The 19,852-nt window shown below is 37.2% G+C and overlaps 1 protein-coding gene across 1 annotated transcript in view; it reads left to right on the plus strand.

The window, feature by feature from the left end:
* Positions 1-19,852, plus strand: part of NUBPL (NUBP iron-sulfur cluster assembly factor, mitochondrial) — a gene marked incomplete at its 5' end in the record, with an annotated part of 69,926 nt that overhangs the window by 36,902 nt on the left and 13,172 nt on the right. The window contains 2 exons of the mRNA XM_010164405.2: positions 13,178-13,263; positions 18,995-19,115. Of these exons, the coding sequence (XP_010162707.2) occupies positions 13,178-13,263; positions 18,995-19,115 (207 nt within the window). The remainder of the gene's footprint in view (positions 1-13,177; positions 13,264-18,994; positions 19,116-19,852) is intronic.

Consider the following 19,852-nt stretch of genomic DNA (forward strand, 5'->3'; position numbering starts at 1 on the left):
GTAATATTTAGATTAGTAAGCTAAATTGGCATTTGGATATGCCAGTGGGATATTCCATATCATACCACATCATGTCCAGTATATTAGTGAGAGTCTTTTCCTCTTTTGACCTCTCTGGCTTTCGCTCGGGCTCTTGCTCTTCCTGGATTGCAGTTTCAGTTTGGGATTGTCTCTCCTCCGGGGTCGTTATCTGGGAACAGGCCGGGCTTAGTTGGTGGGTGGTGAGCAGTTGTATTGGGTATTGCTCGTTTGCATATTTTGTTACTGTTATCATTATCACTACTATTTTAATATTAGTATTATTTGGGGTTTTATTTTCTTTCTATTATTAAACTGTTCTTATCTCAACCTACAAGCCTCCTTACCCCTGCTCCCCAGTCCTCTCCCCTAATCCCTGGGGGTGGGGGGGCAGTGGGTGAACAGCTGTGTTGGTTGCTAGCCAAGGGCTAGCCCAGTGAAACTATCACATACTGTTACCAACATGTTCCTAAGCTCAGCAAAATAAAAAGATAAGCAGTGCTACCAGCAAAACCTCTGTGACCCGCACAGGAGCTCGCTGCTTAATAACTTCTATGGCTATAGCACACTGAATGCAAAACTGCTGTTGTCTCAGGCCCCACGTTGGGCACCAAAAAGGACTGTGGTAGGTTGATGTAGCCTGAATGCCAGGTGCCCACCAAGCCACTCTATCACCCCCCTCCTCAGCAGGATGGGGAGGGGAGAAAATAAGATAGAACAAAAACCCCAAACTTGTGGGTCGAGACAAAAGTCAGTTTAATAGAAGCAAAGCAAAACTGCCTGCACAGAAGCAAAAGAACAACATACTTATTCTCTACTTCCCATCAGCAGGCGATGTTTGGCCACTTTAAGAACAAAATATTTATTCTCTACTTCCCATCAGCAGGCCATGTCTGGCCGCTTCCCGGGAAGCAGGGCTTCATACATGTTGCAGTTTCCCAGGGAATGCCCCCTCTTCCCCCTCCGTTGCCCTTGCTTTTATGTCTGAAAGACATCATATGGTCTGGAATATCCCTTTGGTCAGTGTGGGTCAGCTGTCCTGGCTGTGTCCCCTCCCAAGACCTTCTCCACTCCCAGCCTACTTGGAAGAGTGAATGTTGGAGAGCCAGCCTTGGTGCTGTGCGAGCACTGCTCAGCAGTAACCAAACCACTGGTGCGTTATCAACACCTTTCTAGCTACTGACACAGAACACAACACTCTGAGGGCTGCTGTGGGGAAAATTAACTCCATCTCAGCCGGACCCAATACATGTAATTGCTGCGACTCTTCACCAGGAGGGTAGTGTAACACTAGAACATGTTACCCAAAAAGTCTGTGGGATCTTCATCCTCGGAAGTTGTCCAGATAGTACTAGACAAAGCTGTAGCTGGCCCTATTTAGTGTTGCAAATAGGTGACCTCCAGAGAGCTTTTTGAACCAGAAATTCTGTGATTCTGAGTTATTAAGTAATCAGTGGGACTGCTTACTCGGCTTCTTGGTGATATCAGATAAATATGTTAATACAAAACCAAAATGGAAGCATCTTTCACTGCTCTCACTGTTTTCCAAGTGCAGACTGGCTCATGTGCGCAGGCAAGCAGTGGTTTCCCCCAACACTCCTTTCTCTCTGCACTTTGGTGGCAGTAATGCACTAAAGTGAAGCCACTAAACATGAAATTCGTAGAACTATTTCACTTACATGTATAACTCTTACCAGGCTGCCTGCTAAGTTTAACAAATAAAGAATTGTATATCTGGAAAAGTTCAGGGGACAGGACAGGATAAAAGAGTTAGCTACAGGTGTAGGTAGAAAGATTGGTGTGCGTTATTGCCAATCCCACGTATAAAAGCAGTAGAGCTAGTGGATTTTGAGACACGCACCCTGGTTTCACAGCAAAACCATCACCCCTGTTACAGCACAATGAAGTCTGCAGGAATGCCTTTTAACAATCAGACAGCACCTTGTATCTTTTCCTTAGCACAGTCATGTCTCAGCTGCAACCATACATGATAACCACAGTTACCCACATATTTACAAGCCAAAATTTTTGATAAATAGTTAAATTTAGTGTTCAGACTGCGTGGTGGTATCTTATAATCTTCCATGTTGTCAACTTTAGAAAAACTTAAATCTTTTGGCATTTAAACCTTTGAGGTTTAAATGTTAGAGGACATGCAAACTCAGCCATAACACTGTTGCCCCAGAATTGTTAATAACCACAGGAGGTTCTCTCTGCTGTCTCTGATTGTGTTGAGTGGTGGAAGGGAGCAAATCAACACTGTTGTTGTGATGAAAGAGTTAATGAATTTTCCCATAAGAAGTACAAGAGGGGTCTTCTAGTGCCTTAGTTTATCTGTGACCTGGAACATATGATGGAAAGCAAACTGTGATTCATAACTATTTTTTAAATACAGTGCTTAGTAGGGTGCATGTGTGAGTAGCAAAGCAGGAGAGCCTTGTACTCTCGGGGTTTTAAGCAGTGAGGTGAAGTATGACAGCGGTACGGAAGTTTTTGGTAAGGTAGAATTGCACATTGAATCTTGTACATAAGGGCAATAGAATTAAGAAATTAAAGAGATGTAGCTTTATCTATGTGGATTATGGGGTTTTTTAAAGTATGGTGGGTATAGATAATTGCTATTCACTACAGTGCACCTAAATATCCTAATTTAACATAGAAAAGGTCATTAGATCTTGATCTTCAAGAGATTTTTGCGCCCTTTTCCCTCAGAATTCTACACTGTCTTCAGGAGTGCTCGTGGTTTTGGTGTTGGTGCACTGGGTCCTCTGGGACAGAGAGGTGATGGAGGAAGGTACTTTAATCCTGTATTTCTTCTAAGTTTTGCTGAGGTCTGTTTGTGGAAGGTCACAAGATCTTTCTAACTGATACAGCACATCAGTAAATGGAAACCTTAATTTTTTTTTTCAAAATACTTACATCTTTTTAGAATGTAATAGATATTAACAAAAGGAAAACCATTTTTTTAAAAAGCTGCATTTTCTTGCTAAGAACAGCAGTGTCCTCATTCTTGTGTAACAAAGTGAAAAACTAAGAGTAAATAATTTTTATTCAGTATTTTAATTAGTTTTTCATATGATTGTCAGAAACCTGTGATTCTCATACCTGTTGAATCAAATTCTGAGGCTAGTCAAAGTAGACATGATGTTGATTTAAAAAAAAGAAAAGGAAAACAGATTTAAAACAACAACAATATAAATTTTCTTGCTGTGCCACAAAAAAGGGATAAATTCTTACCCGTGTGTCTCTTTAAACCCTTCACTATGGCTTACGGGTTTCTGGCATCTCTTTTTTTCCCCCCTTTTTTTGTACAAATATGGGCTTTTACAAATTCCTAACTGAAGACAGCATTTTGATTTGGATTCTGAAATGGCTTTATATTGTTACCACAGTTGCTCAGTTCAGGTTATTACTTCATAAAAGTAGCAGCGATAGCATCACTTTACATTTGTCTTTCCCATTAGTTGTTTTTTTTTTAGACATGTTGAGGTTGACTCTTGCAGTTTAAAAAAATAAGTGTATTGTGCTTTTGATGAAGACAAGTGCAGTAGACAGGGAGTGATAAGATTTGTAATTCCCCATGTTCTTACTGACTCAGTGAATTTTAGTGATTTATAAAGAATTTCTTCTGTTGTGTATTCTGGGTATTTTTCATTCTCATTGGAAGGGCTCATTTTTGTGTATTACAACTTTAACTGCACTTTCTTCTTTTACTCTTGTTCCTTGTTTCTGTGTATTTGTCAGTCCATAGCCTTGTTTAGTATGCTGTTTATTTTCTTCAACCTCATTCCTTTCAAGGGTACGAAAGATAGTGTTACAAATGTTGATGACAATGTTTTGTGGGCTCCATCTTCATTTGCAATTCATATTTCTAAGCTGTTTGTTGTGTTTTATTTCTTTATAACAGGAAGTATTTGGTGCTGTACCATTCTATTCCCTCTCCAGTTTTCTTGTTCTTTCTTTATCCTTTGAGGATGCCTTGGACAGTCATGGTGTTAGTGGCATAATTTATCTCTTTTTCCTCAGAGACAGCATATATATCTTAGTTAAGTACTGAGATGTGCATTATCTAGTTTGCATGAAAGTTGTACTTTGATTTGCATGCGTGCATATGTGCGATACAGTATTTGCATTATGGTTTCATCATTATTTATCTGTGGCTTCCTAGGGATAGACAGTGTAGAAAATTTTCATTCTGTGTCTAAATAATTTTACAGAGTCTCCACATGTATTTTTGCCAGCTGCTTACAGATTTTTCTGTGAGTTTGGGGAAGAGCACTGGTAAAGGTGTTTTGTTTGGGGTGGGTTTGCTGTAGCACTGCAACATCTGACAATAATAGCGGGGCTGTTAGGATGTGTGAAATGGTACTGGGTTGGTTTTTCTTATCCTGGTACCATAGGTACCATAATTTTCTTGAGTCAAAAATAGATTAGAGCAATACCTAATGGGTAAAAGCAACACAGCAAAATATGTTCTATAAGTCTGGTTGTCATAAAAGATAGTATCAGCCTCACACAACATCAGCTGGAGTGATGATTTTGTGTGGGTACTTTTCCTTTTTTAGAAGATGAAAAAGGAAACTACTGTGACTTTTGGTTTTTATTTTATTCTTAGTCGCCTTACAAGGAGAATTCATCTTATTTAGCATATTATTCTACAATAATCTGTAATTTTTCTCATGTTGCAGTCGTTCTTCAGCAAACTAGTAGGTGGAAAATTATATGAGAGCTTGAAAATGTGATACATATTTCTGTTTTATCACCACATCTTCCTTCAGATGCAAGTCCACTTTTTGAATAAGAATCCAGGGTCAGTCGGGAGAAAAGGGCTTTGTTTATGGTCTGTTGTTACTTAATTTGTATTTAGTTCTACTTCTTTACTTTTACTTTGTTCTTCTGTTTCATCTTTTGCATGAGATGTCCAGAAGTGGGTTCTTTATCATGTTTTGAACATGTATGCTTGGGAAAGTTTGAAGTGTACTTACATGTTTTCCAGCTTTTAAAACATAGGGGGTTTCAGATGAGATGATGATGTTTGATATTAAGATATAGTGTGTAAACTAATGATATTATGAAGAACAAGGCTTGTGATTCCTTTGTATTACCTAGTTGATAAACTGAGAAATGTAAGTGTGTGTATTTAGATGAAGGAGCCATAAATCAGATTAATAAGCAATACTGGAGATGGAGGATTAGCCTTCCTAAACACCGGGAGAGTTTATCATTCTCTGCTTTCAGAGTGAGAAGGCTACATGGGCAGCAGCAAGGGCATCTGTGAGAGGCAGTCCCAGGGCCCTGCTGGCACAAGTGTTTCTTCCTCATGGAGAAGCTGCATTGTGGGGGCTGACCATTAAATAAATTAGGCTGTCTACTGCCCTTTCTTCATTAATGTTAAAGTGAGTTTGCGTCAACGAAGTGTGACAGCTTGGCAGCTCTAGAGACTGACAGTCTCTCTCAATTGACAGAACTGACTCCAGGTTAATACTGGAATTGTTTCACTTGCTAAACTTGGTCATATCCCTCTTTTCTTCGGATATCAAGATACCACAGCAGTGAAAACCGTTAGAAATATACTCATGTTCAGTGGGAAGCCGGCTGAGACAACCAAATAATTTCCCGTCTTACTGTAGTCTTCTAATAATTGCAGTAGTGAACATTGGACTAAGCTGTGTTTATACAGGAGATCTAAAGGTAAAAGGCTTCCTGTTTTATTTCAGTGCTCCTAATTTTCCCACCTTTTGGAAGTAACTCCTCCCCCCTGAAGTATATATTATTATAATTTTATAATAATAAGCTCTGAAAAGGTCATTAATAAGAATCAGAAAACATGGACAAGCAAAGTGAAAAAGTGTGAATGCTATTTTATGTTTTTCTCAAGTTCTGTAAAAGTGGAAGTAATGCCATTGCTAGTCTACAAGGAATTACTTTTGTCACCTTTTAGATTATAAACCAACATAGTACAGAGTTCCTACCACCTTTTTATTGCCTTATCCTATAAATGGTGTAATTTTTAATAATGATTGCATCTTTCAGCAATATATAGATCTTAATTATCTCCTGAATGCCTTTTGCAGATTAAGGCTCAAATATTTACCAAAGGAGTTTTTGTTACTTCAAATAAGAATTGTCAAGGAATTCTAATTAATAGAATTTCTTTTGATGGCAGTGTTTTGATAGATAGGTTTAAATAAAAACAAAAAACATATTTCTGTCTTTACTGATTAAGTGTTAAAAGTCTTATTTCTATTCAAATATGTACATTGAAGAGGAAAGAGTAAAGGGATGCCACCAACCTGAAGACAGTGGGCATTTTTAAATTCTGAAAGAAATATGATGTACCAAGCTGTTGAACCAAACTATTTGCTCATATTAATGCCACTGTCACACAGACCAGGGTGTAGCTTTGTACACAACTGTTTTATAGCAGTGTGTGTGACTCAGGAGAGCTGGATCCTGCCTCAACATACGATAATGTACAAGAACAGGAAGTTCCAGGTGATGAGTAGACTGTCTGTTCAGAAATGAGCAATAAAAACAGCAAAAAAAGAGAATTTCAAATAATATTTTAAAAGAGAAAACACTGTTGATGTTTTAAAAAATTATGCATGAATTAGCCTGAAAAAGAATTGTGATTTGTGAGATAAAACTGTCCTTTAACCAAAATTGCAAGCTGAGTAGATATGGTGCTGTTCTGTTGTCTTTTCTGAAGATAAATGATCAAAAAACCCCCAGTGCTGCACTACAAGGTGTGTGTGGCGTACAGTTTAAGATTAGAGGTGTATCTGTATTCTGTCATTGCTCTTTGTGTAAGTGTCTGTTTGCCCCTTGTTGAATATCTCTTACTTTGATGCAAATCACAGTTGCAAGGCATCTGATCTTCTTTCCTTTTAGTTTAACAATAATGTACAATTTTTTTTTTTTCCATTTCTGAGCTTGCTTTCTTCTTTTATGGAAGAGGTACATCATTAGTTTCTACATTAAATTTTTGAAGATATTTTATGGAAGCCATCTGGGTAATAGTAAATTTTACTTGATCTATTTTTGAATGGAAAATATTTTTTGTATCAGATTTTTTATGTAGATTTACTCTTTCTTTTGTGCTGTATTTTGATATTTTAAATAACTGCAGGAAGCGAAAGGCACATAGGTTTAGGATAGATTGAAAAACAAAAAAACCCCTTAGTCATACTAATGAGGATAGTCATACTAAAGAGAAAGCTCCAGGGAGATCTCATAGCGGCCTTCCAGTACCTGAAGGGGCCTACAAGAAAGCTGGGGAGGGACTTTTCATAAGGGCTACTAATGACAAGACAAGGGGAAATGGGTTTAAACTGAAAGAGGGCAGGTTTAGATTAGATATTAGGAAGAAGTTCTTTACTGTAAGGGTGGTCAGACACTGGAACAGGTTGCCCAAGGAAGTTGTGGATGCCCCCTCCCTGGAAGTGTTTAAGGCCAGGCTGGATGAGGCTTTGAGCAACCTGGTCTAGTGGAAGGTGTCCCTGCTGAAGGCGGGGGGATTGGAACTAGATGACCTTTGAGGTCCCTTCCAATCCAAACCATTCTATGATTCTATGATTTTAATATTTTAATTAATCCAAATATAATTTGTATGCTGAAGTAGTTTGCTTCTGTTGTCAAAAAAAATGTGGTTGACATGCAAATTATTATCTGGCTTACCTTAGCTTTGGACACTCCTGATACTTCATTATGGAGCGTAAGACTCACTGGACTGAAAACTTGGAGACCAAAATACAGTATGAGTTTACACATTAATGCCTAAACTCTTTCAGTATAAATTTAAATATAACTCTTGGCTCATGGAGATTGATTTCACACACACTGCCTGTCCAAGCTGAAGTGAAGGCATATTCAGTGCAAGTTCTTTGAGTTTTAACATTCCTGAAAAATAGTTTCCAGGTATTGGGGAAAAAAGTTGTGACATACAGAGGCTTTGAAAACTGAGGTTTTCTGAGGTCTGGCAACAGTGGCTAAGTGTATGCTAAGTACTAGATTAGCTGCAATTGCCTCAGTTTTTTCAGACCAGTTATTCTGAATAAATGAGCATAGTGTTCAGCTGACAATTGCAGAAGATGAGAGAAATCCATATGAATAATGGTACTGCGTTCTCTGCTCTAGCTATTTTTTTATAAAAAAATAAGTGTTTAAATCTGCCCCTTACCACCCCCACCTCTGGGGGGCAGAAGGTAAAAAACAAAATAGTTTTTGGGGGTGTTTGAAGTGGATGTTGTCTTTTTTTCTGCAGCAGAATCACTCTTTTACCTAGTTCTCCTTTTTGGATTAGGACCTCTCATTTAAAAAAAAAAAAATCATATTCATTTGTCAAAAGAGACTATCTAGACTTGGCTCTTGCCTAGTACAATGCTCGTTATAAACTGGACATGATTGGCAACTGCTCTTGAAAGCAGAAGGTGGAATGGAGTAGGGCAGAAAAATGCTAATTCAAATAGCTAAGGAAAAGTGGAAAGTGACAAAGTGTCTATGAGGGAGTAGCTTTTTATTTTATCCTCATACTTTGCAAATAAGGCTTGGTCACAGATGCTATTACAGATGTTTTCAATGTTTTCACTTTGCTAAATAAATGTTGCATTGTAAATTGCATCAGTGTGACGTATTCAGTTTGCCACAACCAAACCTAAGCATTTTAACGCAGCAAGAGTTGTCTTTCCATGTCTTTCTCCATGTGATCTAGTGTTAAATGGATGTTACAGTACTTACTGATCAGTTAGATGAGGGCAGTTTAACTTCAGGGTGACAGCTTTATCCAGCTTGTGATATTCTTCAGCTTAGTGGTTTCACTGACAGTTCCTCTTGACAGGAGGAAGAAGCTTACTCTAAGATTTATGTCCTCTTTTCATGTGAGCAAGGTGGTAGTGTCCCAATCTTTAATTACCTACTAGTTTGTGGGCAGAAGAGGATATGTGGCTCTTGGAAACATACACTGTCTGAGCAGTTGTTCAAAGACTCCTCCAAGAAGAACGTAGCAAGCAGGCTGGAGGTGTGACACAGCCAGAATCCAACCTTTGGGAAAGTTCTGAGCTGTATTATGATTCTCAAGTAAGGATCTCTTCAGGGGAAATCATACTAGTGATTCTTTTAAGTTGCTAGTTCTAATGAGATGTCACACACAAAATCTAAAGGAACTTCTTTACAAGGTTTATCCAAGGAGATGGAGAAATTTTTAATGTTAATGTATCTGCAGTCATTGCCAGCTGAAATCCTAGTAAAGACTGAAGTCTTTGTTCTTGCGAGATCTTGTTTTGCATCTTCAAGTGCAAACTGTGTCTGTAATTGCAGGCACATTTTACCTATGAAGGAACAAGAAATTTAACAGAAGATGAGAGGGATTCTGAAGAGATCCACAGTAGAGAAGATTCTTGAAAGTCTTGCCTAGAAATTTGAGATTGATGCAGTGGAAAAGGCAGCAAAAGCTCCGAAGAGTGCATGAGTGGTGTGGTCAGATCAGGCCATCCACAGCTGCACTGAGGCCTGAATGTGCTTCCTTGCAAGAGCGTTCAGTGCCTGTCAGTCAGCAGGTGCAGTTATTAGAAAAATGCTGTATGTCTTTCTGTGTCTTTATGGTGAGAATCAGGGTGATATAAGGCACAGTCTAGTACTTGTGTGTAGAGGAGTCCTTAATCTCTCTGGATGAGATGTATGTAGCCTGGTTCTGAAGCCTATCTTTGAAGACACTGGAGGGAAAAAAGGAATATGTTAGAGGGGTCCTTTTCATCCTAAGGTAGATCTTCTAAACTGCTGCTTATCAGTCACTTTTTAGACCTGCCTGTTTTTTGCCTGGGTACAAACTGACTATAGCTAAGGCTTGGAGAGCTTCCACCTTAGATACTCAGAGCACCTAAGGCAAACCATGATGCAGTGATTATAGGTGATATTTTCTATACACAGAAATGATAGACTGTTTCACCTCGTGTAGTTTCCTGAACACCAGTCCACCAGAAGGTGAGTACCAATGTGTGGTGTAGGCACAGCTTTCTTTTACTGAGGATTAAAGACCTGGGTTTGAAAAAGAAAGGCAAACATCAGTGTTACAGGCTACTGTTAGTTCTGTCTCTCTATATTATGCACGATAAGGATGAAAAATATAGTTAGTATAGTTTTTAATAATACAACATGCATCAGCTTTTTGTCAACCTGAAATAAATATGGTGAAGTTAAAAAAATAAATGGAATGCATGAATAAGTAGATATGTCAGTTAAACCTAAATGTGCTCAACTTAGATATCCTTAGTATGCTCAAGGCATGGAAATTATTCTTCTGCACACAACTGCAAACAGAAAATTTGTAGTATGTTTTAATGTGCAATGTGATAACATTATCGTTTCTGCAGCTTCTCTGTTCAATTTGTCAGCCTTAGTTTCCCTCACTCAGACAGAGGCTTGTGTAAACACAGCACATATTGCTTCAAGAGACGTGCTGTGTGCATGAATTCAGTCGTATTTCCTTACTTTATTGATCAAAATAACTTTACTGTTTGATATTCCTGTTAATCGTGTAGAGCCAAGATGGCAAGGAAAGTGTGGGCTGTGTTCTTTCTTGCTCATCATTTGAATCACCTTCTGAATTAAACATATGCAAACTTACCTGCAGGACAGGAGCATTGTGAAAAGTCTCATTTGCCATATTCAGTTGCTAGTGAAGGAAACAATGCTGCTAATTTGAATTCTTGAACTTCAGGTTGGGTTTGCTGGACTAGCAGTTGTACCAAAGAAAGAGAAAATATACTTATTTTAAAGGGCGTTGGTATAAGTCAGTACAAGCTGACTGTGAATAAATGTTTGTAATCCAACTCAGAGTGACAAGGAAAATAGGAGAGACACATCTATTACACTCTCGGCAGCAGCTTCTTGAGCATGTTGGCTTTCATGCTGTGTAGGAAGCCATGCAAGTTGTCCACAAGCATAACTTTAACTCAGGTATTTCAGAAGCCATTGTTTTTCATACAGGGAGTTGGTGTTTGTGGCAGCCTAAACTCTGCAATGTGCCATTGGGGTTTTTTGGCATTTTAGCTTTTTCCCTTTGTATGAGAATTTGTTAGTCAAAAAGACTGTTTGGATAAGCTGCTTGTGGTTCTAGTGGGTGTTTTCATTGTGCATGGTCTCTGTCCTTCATGCCATGCTAATTATTGGATTCTTAAAAAAAAATTAAAAACAGAGCAGCAAATGTAGACTTGCATATTAGCTTCTGCCTGAAGATGCAGGCAATGCTGAGCCAGCATCTTTAGAGAAGAGTGTGAACAAAAGTGTGAAACAGCTAACATGGCTGTATACACATAAGACACAGATTTCTAGTTTTGTTTGAAAAGAAAGCAGTAATAAGCATTTTGTCCAAGTGTTGAAGGATCTTTGTTTTACAAATATGCAGAGAACTCAAGGGCATTGAGTCTAAATTACTTACTTGTGGACTGCACTTTTGGGGAAGGGTTTTGTGGAATTAGCCCTACATTTCAGTGTCGGCTGTAAAGCCTAACCCTACACTTTGGGAAAGGAGGAGCTAAGGTGACTTGCATGTAACTGAAAGGCTTCCATGTTACTCTTTTTGATGACTTTGGAAACAGGTTGGCTTGGGAAAAGCAGCAAATTATTCAGATGTCAGAGTTTCAGCAAACAATAGGGAAATTGCATTTGCTTAGTACATTACATGTGCTGTTCAGCTTTTGGACTGGTGTCTAATATTACGTAAGGCAGAGATTGGCAGCTTTTCAGGAGCGAGGTGCCAGATTGTATTTTTCTTTCACAAATTAGAGGTTAAGAACGCTGGTTGAAAACATTCAAACGCGCTGTCAGGCGGTGTTTGGAAACGGCTGGCTGTCAGGCAGGCAAGATGCCACCCAGCAGCCGGCGTGGGACCGTTTTGAGGGGCAAAGCTCCCTGTCTTGGCGCTGCCAGAGCCGGGAGTGCTCTCAGGACACCAAGGCTCTCGGTGCTCCGACCGTGCCAGTGATGCCAGTGTTGTGTGCCTTTGGAAATATACCCACCTCTTCCTTTGCCATGTATGCCAGTGGCTGGAAACTGCAGGCCCAGGAGGAAACTCTGCCCCATGCATCTAAAATTGTCTGTTGTAATTGCTATTAGTGTGAAGTTTGGCATAATGTACGAGGTTGGCTTAATGTGACTCTGCAGAGATGTTTTTGTAACAGATACTTTGGAGGCTGGATGGTTGCTGTGGAACCAGAGCTAATGAATTGACCAGTAATGTCCTCTTCTACATTCTAATTTTCTAAAATAGGGATGAGCATGAGCAGGTTCTTGGTGCAAGTCTCGAAGAAATAATATGTCACACCTCTGACCATATGCCAAAAGATGCTCCTTGTGAAGTCTTGTGGGATATTGTAATGTCTGTATTGGTTTTGCAGGCTATATTAATCAAGAAGTAATATAGGATAGCGTAGGATAGTAACCTGTAGGCTTACTTTAGAATCTAACCTTTGACAAAGAGCTCTATCAGTTTTATATGCTTAGTAACACTTGGGAGTACTAATTACCAGGTAATGTGGAGCCATGCCTGAACAGTGAGCAATGCTGTATTTTTTTTCAAACCCAGTGCGAGTGTGCGTGAGTTGGCCTCTTATTTTGTGGCATCATTCATACAAACGCGCTGGTGTTGTGTCTAGTGTAAGGTGTTTCAAGACGATGCCTGTCAACGCTTGTGTCAGAAAGTGTAGCAGGTTCAGAAAGCAACAGTCTGATTACAGGCAGCTGCCTCTTGCCTTTAGGACAAGGCTTATTGTTAAATCAAAAGCTTTCAGATGTAATTATGGCATGGGACAGTTACTGCGTAGATGTTCCCAGAGCACCGCCTCTGCAACCTGTCAACATGTGGGCCGTGGTGTCTTCCATGGTCATATGACAGCTAGATCAATTTTCTTATTTAGAAAGTATAAATAGTTTCTACATAGAAAAACTTATGATTAAAATATCTAAGTTGTTTCTATCATTTCTCAATGATTTTGGTCATTGCACAATAGAAAAAAACTTGGATTATTTTCTTCCTTAAAAAAACCAAAAAACATATAGATGTGTGACTACTTTGAATTTAGTAGCATGTACTAAGTAGTCAGAATATTTAACAGTGTAATTAATAATGCCCATTTTAATGGTATTTCATGTTTTGTTTTGCCAGGAGCTGTGATCATCTCTACTCCTCAAGATGTGGCTTTATTGGATGCACGCAAAGGAGCTGAAATGTTTAGAAAAGTCCACGTACCTGTAAGCCTCTACTTTAAAAATACCAGTAGATTGTTTTTCCAAAATGTAAAAAAAAAAAATCCATATGCTTCAATAGTTGAACAAACCATTCAGGAGTTACTTGAATTTCATAATTTTTTGTTACAAAAAAAGAGGATTATATCTATCAGGAGCTTGCTTTAACAGAAATGAAAGAATTGTTTGAGGCTGAGGTCATAATAGTACTTGATTTCTTTTACATCAGTTTGTTTAATCACCTGTAATGGATCAGACAGCTAAACAGAGCATCTTATGAAGTAATGTGTCCTTTCCCATTATACTGTCTTACTATATCCTCATTATTTGTCCTTTTCAGCACTGTGTGTGTTGGAGCTTAAAATCTAAAATTTATTGAAATGTGAAAAAATCGGAGGAACTTCAGGTTTTGGGGAGAGAGGCACACATGTACATAATTGTCACTTTGCCATTTGAAGGGGTCCGTGACTGTCTTGACCCGTAGAAGGATGTCTATATCACTTTGGTTTTCATGAGGTTTATAGCTTATATGGTAGCTTGCTTGTTTGGGAAATGCAAAATTTAAAAATATCCACAATATTCATATGAATTGGGAGAAAATATTAAACAGGGTGACATCTTTGACTCGGTATTTTCTGTGTCTGTTACGAGTTGCTAAGTAACTGAATGTTATACTCTAGAGTATGTTCGTGGAAAGATTCATTTTTCATTTGAAATGTGCAGTTGATGAGAAAATATAAACTGAAATGCTTCCTTATCTTAAACAATAAAGAAAAAAAGCTGTTTACTATACTTGAAAAAAGATGTTTTCTTGCTTACGTGTGTGAAGCTTACTTCTGTTCTTTATTAAGAAAGGAAATTTCTTTCATAGCTAGTGCTTTGTTAATTTAAAAAATGCAACAGAAACCTTGAAGTGACTGCTTTCCCTTTTTGTTTTAAATTACAGAATAGCTTAACAAAAGAAATACATTGATAAATTCCTTATTGTTCACTATTCCTTAAGCATATTTGCACCTAAATAAAAGTGTAGTAGCATTTATCATTTGCCACTAGAAGAAAAACAAATATATATATATATATATATAACAGAAGAATAACATAGGGAACGTTTCATTTTGATTTTATGTTTGGGTCTGCTAAAATTATGCAAAATTATTTTCTTCAAATAAAATTGTGTTCAAGTTAGTACTTTGCTAAAATTTCCTTTTGATTCAATGAGAAATTATCAAGATTTCTTCTGTTTTGTTCAATGTTCTTTGAAGAGAATGGCCTCGAAATCATGCGTTCTAGGATAGGCTTGGCTGCTATTACTTTGACTAGTGGTAGATAAGATATTAAATATGAATCTGTTTTGATTTGTTGAATTTTCTGATCTTCCTAAATCAAATGAAAAGTCACAATGAAGCTGTCATGCCAGATGCTGAGTTTGAATACACTTGAACCAGTCATCAGGTCTTACCTTTTTTATGGTGCTGCTTCATTTTATTCCAACCCTGTGTGTACCTCAGTATAGATGTGTCTTAAAGCAGCTCCTGCCCATGTGTTACATTTCAAAGTGTCAGCTAAATCTGAGGATCTAAGGAAAGTTTAGTTATGTAATTTTTGATGGACAACTTCAAACCCGAGGTTTACATCAATGAGGTGGAATCTGTGGGATTGTGCTAAAATTGCATATCCTGATTATAAAATTGACCGATCTTTAAAAATCTAATCTTAAAAAATCTTTAATCTGACCTTTGAAAAAGTGCTTGCAACAAGTTGGCTTTTCAAAGAAGCAAAGAGTCTATAGGTTGCTGAGCTCAGAGTCTTTGAGTATGCTTGCTTATATTTAATGAACTGGAGTCCCTCCCTTGTCCATGTAGGCATACACATGCACCACCTTCCCCTCACCCCATTAGTTACCAAAGGCTCAAATGACACATACAGTGTTATCACAGTAAAGTCACAATTGTTGACATTGTTTGTCCTTTACTGCATTGAATTTAGAGTAGAATGACTGTAGGAACTGGTGAAGAGCTGGCAGTGAGAGTCAGCGTTGGAACCAGGATTACAATGCAAAAGTCTTATTTTCAGTCTTAGGAGATAATCATTAGAAGTGGAGTGCCATCTCTGGTGCAGTGGAATACACCTGGTAAGGAAGGAGTTTGCAAAGTGATGCTGACTCCTATCACAAGAAGTTTCAAGATTCTTTCCCATTATGTGAGTTTGACCATCATTTTTGTGCAGCCCAGAGGCTTGCTCTGGGCAAGTGACAAAAAAAAGTCAGTAACGTTGAGTATTTAGGAAAAAAAATGCCGATTTTCACCTGCTAAAGTTGAGTTCAGTTCAGTATGGTTTATCTTATCAGTCATATTCCTGAAAGAAAAAGACGGGGTTTTAGTTAAAACTGCAACTTTTCTGGTAGTTTCCTTGAATTGGAAGATTATGCTATGGTTTTCACAGGTTTAAAAAAAAAAAAAGCTTGTGTAAACTCAGCTATGTATTTCTTTCTGAGATGGACTAAAATTGTTTATTTGGCTATGTACTTACTGGTATTTCTGTAGCATCCAGAGTACTTAGCCAAGACTTCATATTGGGAGTGGAATTTAGAGCCAAAAATTGTTTGTTACAAGATGAAATTTAGGAAGACAGAAATATTACTGTGCACGTTTACTTGAAACACTAAAACTGACTGACTGGTGGTTACGTAGGAAGTCAATGGCAAGACTGCAGGACTGTAACCCTGATCACTTCAGCCCTTGTCAGACTGGAGTCAGACCTCAGCGGCATCCATCCTTAAGTGCAGGGAATTACTTAAGTGGATTTCTCAGGAATTGTCTCCTTGTGTAAAGACAGAGGGCTTTTGTTTCCTCACTGCATTTTCTTTTAACTTAGAAGGTAGTATATTTGGATTTTGGCATGAACTGTTGTGTAACCAAAAGGTTAATTAAGCATAAGAAATATATAAACATTCAGAAACAGTGTGTGTGCAGGTAATTCGTAATGAAAGGTTTCTTCATTTCTTGTTTTTTCTTGATAGATGTTTCTTCACTGTTTAAAATAACTGTTTGACTAAATGAAATTAAGTTCTGTGCATTATAACTGCCCTCTCCTCCGCTACCATAGGTTAGCTCCTGTATTGCGGTGCAGCTCATCATACTAGTTTTCTTGTCATCAGCGAGCCAAGATTGCTGAGAAGTGTACAGGGAAAGGAGCTCACTAAGGAGTAGAAGACAATTCACATATACTTGTGGGATAGTTTGTGGAGACAGTAACAGCTGCTTTGAAGCTTTTCCAGATCTATTATTTGAACATGGAAATGAGAGTTGTTACTGACTTCATTAGCAAGACCTATTGCTTTGTAGATTTAAAAGCTCTGAAGATCATAGTGGACTCTCTTCCTCCTGTAAATGTGTCTGCAGAAATATGCATGTTAAAAATACACTTCGGCACTAAAGTTGTGTATGTTTGCACAGATTCTGTATTAAACTGGGTGTTTGTAATTGGAAACTTAATATTAAAAAAACCCCTTTTCATATTCCAGAAGAATAATTTATATATTAAAAACTATGTAGTACTCATTGGCTGACAAATAGTAGCAACACTGAAAAACCAAAAATGGTTTTGTATGCGGAAATGTCGTTTGTTTTTAGTAAGATCTGTTGAAGTGAAAACAAAAAAGTGTAGTGAATAAGACCTCCAAAACTGATGCAGCACTGGGGATATAGCATATCTCAGCATTTGCATTAACTGTGGTAGAAGGACTTCTTAGTTTTTAGGTTATCAAACAATTAACAAAACAGCTGTAATAGTTCTTAACTAGTCACAAAACAATAGTAGACTACATAAATTTTTCTTTGATTGTGAATTTGCCGAATCATAAATGTTGTAGGACTACTTTGAGGAGAACATAAAGTTCAAACCCCCAGATACCTGAAGATGGATTAATTAATTTAAAGTATAAATGTCAAGTTCTCTTTTTTCCCTGTGCTGCAGAAAACGGCTTCCCTGTATCCTAGTTAAAATACTGTTTTTCTTTTGTGAAATAATAATCCTTCCAGTATTCTCCAGTTTATCAACATAGTGAAAATTCCATAACTTTAATTTAAGGAGAGCAGGATGAATGCCTGCTCAGAGGTCATCAGTAGAGGACTGTGGCTGTAGAAAGCCCTTTTTACCATCCCTGCACCTTGTACACTTGGACATGTAGTATTTTATGTCTCTCTTCATTTGAGAACTGTATGAGAAAATTGCCTGTAATAATGTGCCAGTAAATAGAAACTTGTTCCTCTTGCTCCTCTGGCAGTCCCCAGGAGAGAGTAGAAAATCCGGAAAGTTTGTGGTGTTAAATTGAAAGTAGGCAATCTTTTTGTTGTTGTTGTTTTGTTTTGTTACTGTTTCTTAAAATGTTCCTTGCTTTAAACCCTCTGAAAGTTTTATATAAGTAAAGGAAGATTTCTTAGTGTGAAGTGCATTATGGTGATATAGAAAAAACAGCTGATTATCTTTTGATTGTTTTTAGCTTAGTTATAAGGAGTTTTTTATTAAGGTATTGTAAATAACATGCTTTTTTATTTTCAGTTTTGGTGCCAAAAGTTGTACATTCACTTCTAATTAAATAACTTAATATTTCTTGGTTGCATTGAACACTGGGATATCCTTTTAGTTGTCTCATTAGCATAGTGGATATGTTACTCCTGTAATAACTAGGCCAGCTTGTTCCAGCACAAAACTAGAATGCTCAGGGAAATTTAAAAGTACAAAATGCTACAAAGTCAATAACAGCTTTTTGTACTTGAAGATACATATTCACATTTGTAAAACTAGTCTATAGTGTGTGTGACGTATCTAGATAACATATAAATCTTAAAGTAAAATATTGTAACATGGAACCTCTTAAAGCAAGTCTTCTCTTGATTAGGAGATGGGTAGAAGCTTTCACCCTGTAGTATTTGAATGCTGTTTTCATCACTTTTGAGAAAGTCTCTGCCCCAATGAACAGTTTTGTATACCAGGTGAATAAAATGAGATCAATATTATCATTAGCATTATTGTACATGGTGAAAGATTATTTTTGTTGTGCATGATTTAGCAAATTTTCATTTTGACATATTTTGCAAGGATAATGTTGAACACCTGGCATCAGCAGAAAGGTACCAAATTTGTGTGTATTAGACTTCTGTGCTGTGGTTTTTGCCACTTAGTTTCACGTAATTATTTCTTTTGTTTGATCTTTAAAACATGTTTCTGCTCTTCAGAAGAATAGCAAATCTGGTTCTTTTTGAAAACATCTCCCTACAGGATAACTTACGAAAATATCTTAAAAGCATGTCTGATTGTGTCATTTCTTGTAATGGTATGTTTTTATTTTGTGTTTCCTGAAACTGCAAATTACAAAGCTATAAAACACAACGCAAAAATTCTTCCAGTATTCAGAGTTAAAAAACGCAATACTGGCAGGGAGAATTCTTGGAAAGATAGGCCTGCACAAGAGGTACTTTTTGTTATGAAAAAAATTGTTAATCTTTGAGAGGTATAAATGTGAAAAACTTGAAGTAATGCACAAATAATAGTGCAACTGAGACGTCTCATACGAGCTGATAATGATAATGAGTCTGATATTACAGCTGCTTCTTATTATAAATGAGTACTCCGTCGATTTTATGTTGATAATCTCTTCTTTACTGTCAGAGATGAATAATGGAAATACTGATGCTTGAATCCAAGGTTTGAACATTCCTTTCTTTTACTTTAACAGGTTTTAGGACTGGTTCAAAATATGAGTGTTTTCCAGTGTCCCAAATGTAAGCACGAGACACACATTTTCGGAGCTGATGGTGTAAGAGATTTAGCAAAAACCCTTGGATTGGATATTCTAGGTAAGGATATAGAAGTGGTTTTATTTTTGTAGAAAAATGTAATAGCGTGTGTGAGGGAAGCATGAACTGAAGTATGGAACTGCATAATCCTAGATTACTCTATATTCACACAGTGTTCAGATATAATAGAACTAATAATTTAAGTAGTTGAATGTCACAGTTTTTGTATGCTCTGTTCATTATCAAGATCATTCTTGTAAATGGAATGTGGACTGGATGTGAAAATTCTTGAATTGTATCGTAAATCTCTTTTGATTTATAAACAATCCAGAACATGAATTGTTTTGATATCCAAGTGTTCTATTGCCTGAAATTAATTATGTTATTGATCATACAATAATTTTTACAAATAACCAAGAATTCTGTTTGGTCTTGTAAATAGACCTAAACTCTGTCCAGTAATGTCAATAGAAGTTTTCTCATTTATTTAAATGAAATGAGTTGTTATATATTGAAATGAATATGGTAATTTGAAATGCAGTCCCTTAATGCAGTTGTTTTTATGGCTCTATGGAGATATCTTGACTCCTATATGGAAGCAAACAGACTGTAATGATTGTACTTAAGTGTTGAGATCAAAAGAATACGCTGAATTGCAAAATGTTTCAAAAGAAAATTTATAGAAAACAAAATTTAACCATGATTAAACAATCTGTCATGCCTGTAAGCTAAAATATACATTGATCTTTAAAATATACATTGCCTTTTTAAAAAGGCATATTTCAACCTGTGCTGTC

Source organism: Antrostomus carolinensis, unplaced genomic scaffold (genome assembly GCF_000700745.2).
Source record: "Antrostomus carolinensis isolate BGI_N321 unplaced genomic scaffold, ASM70074v2 scaffold12420, whole genome shotgun sequence".
NCBI lineage: Eukaryota > Metazoa > Chordata > Aves > Caprimulgiformes > Caprimulgidae > Antrostomus > Antrostomus carolinensis.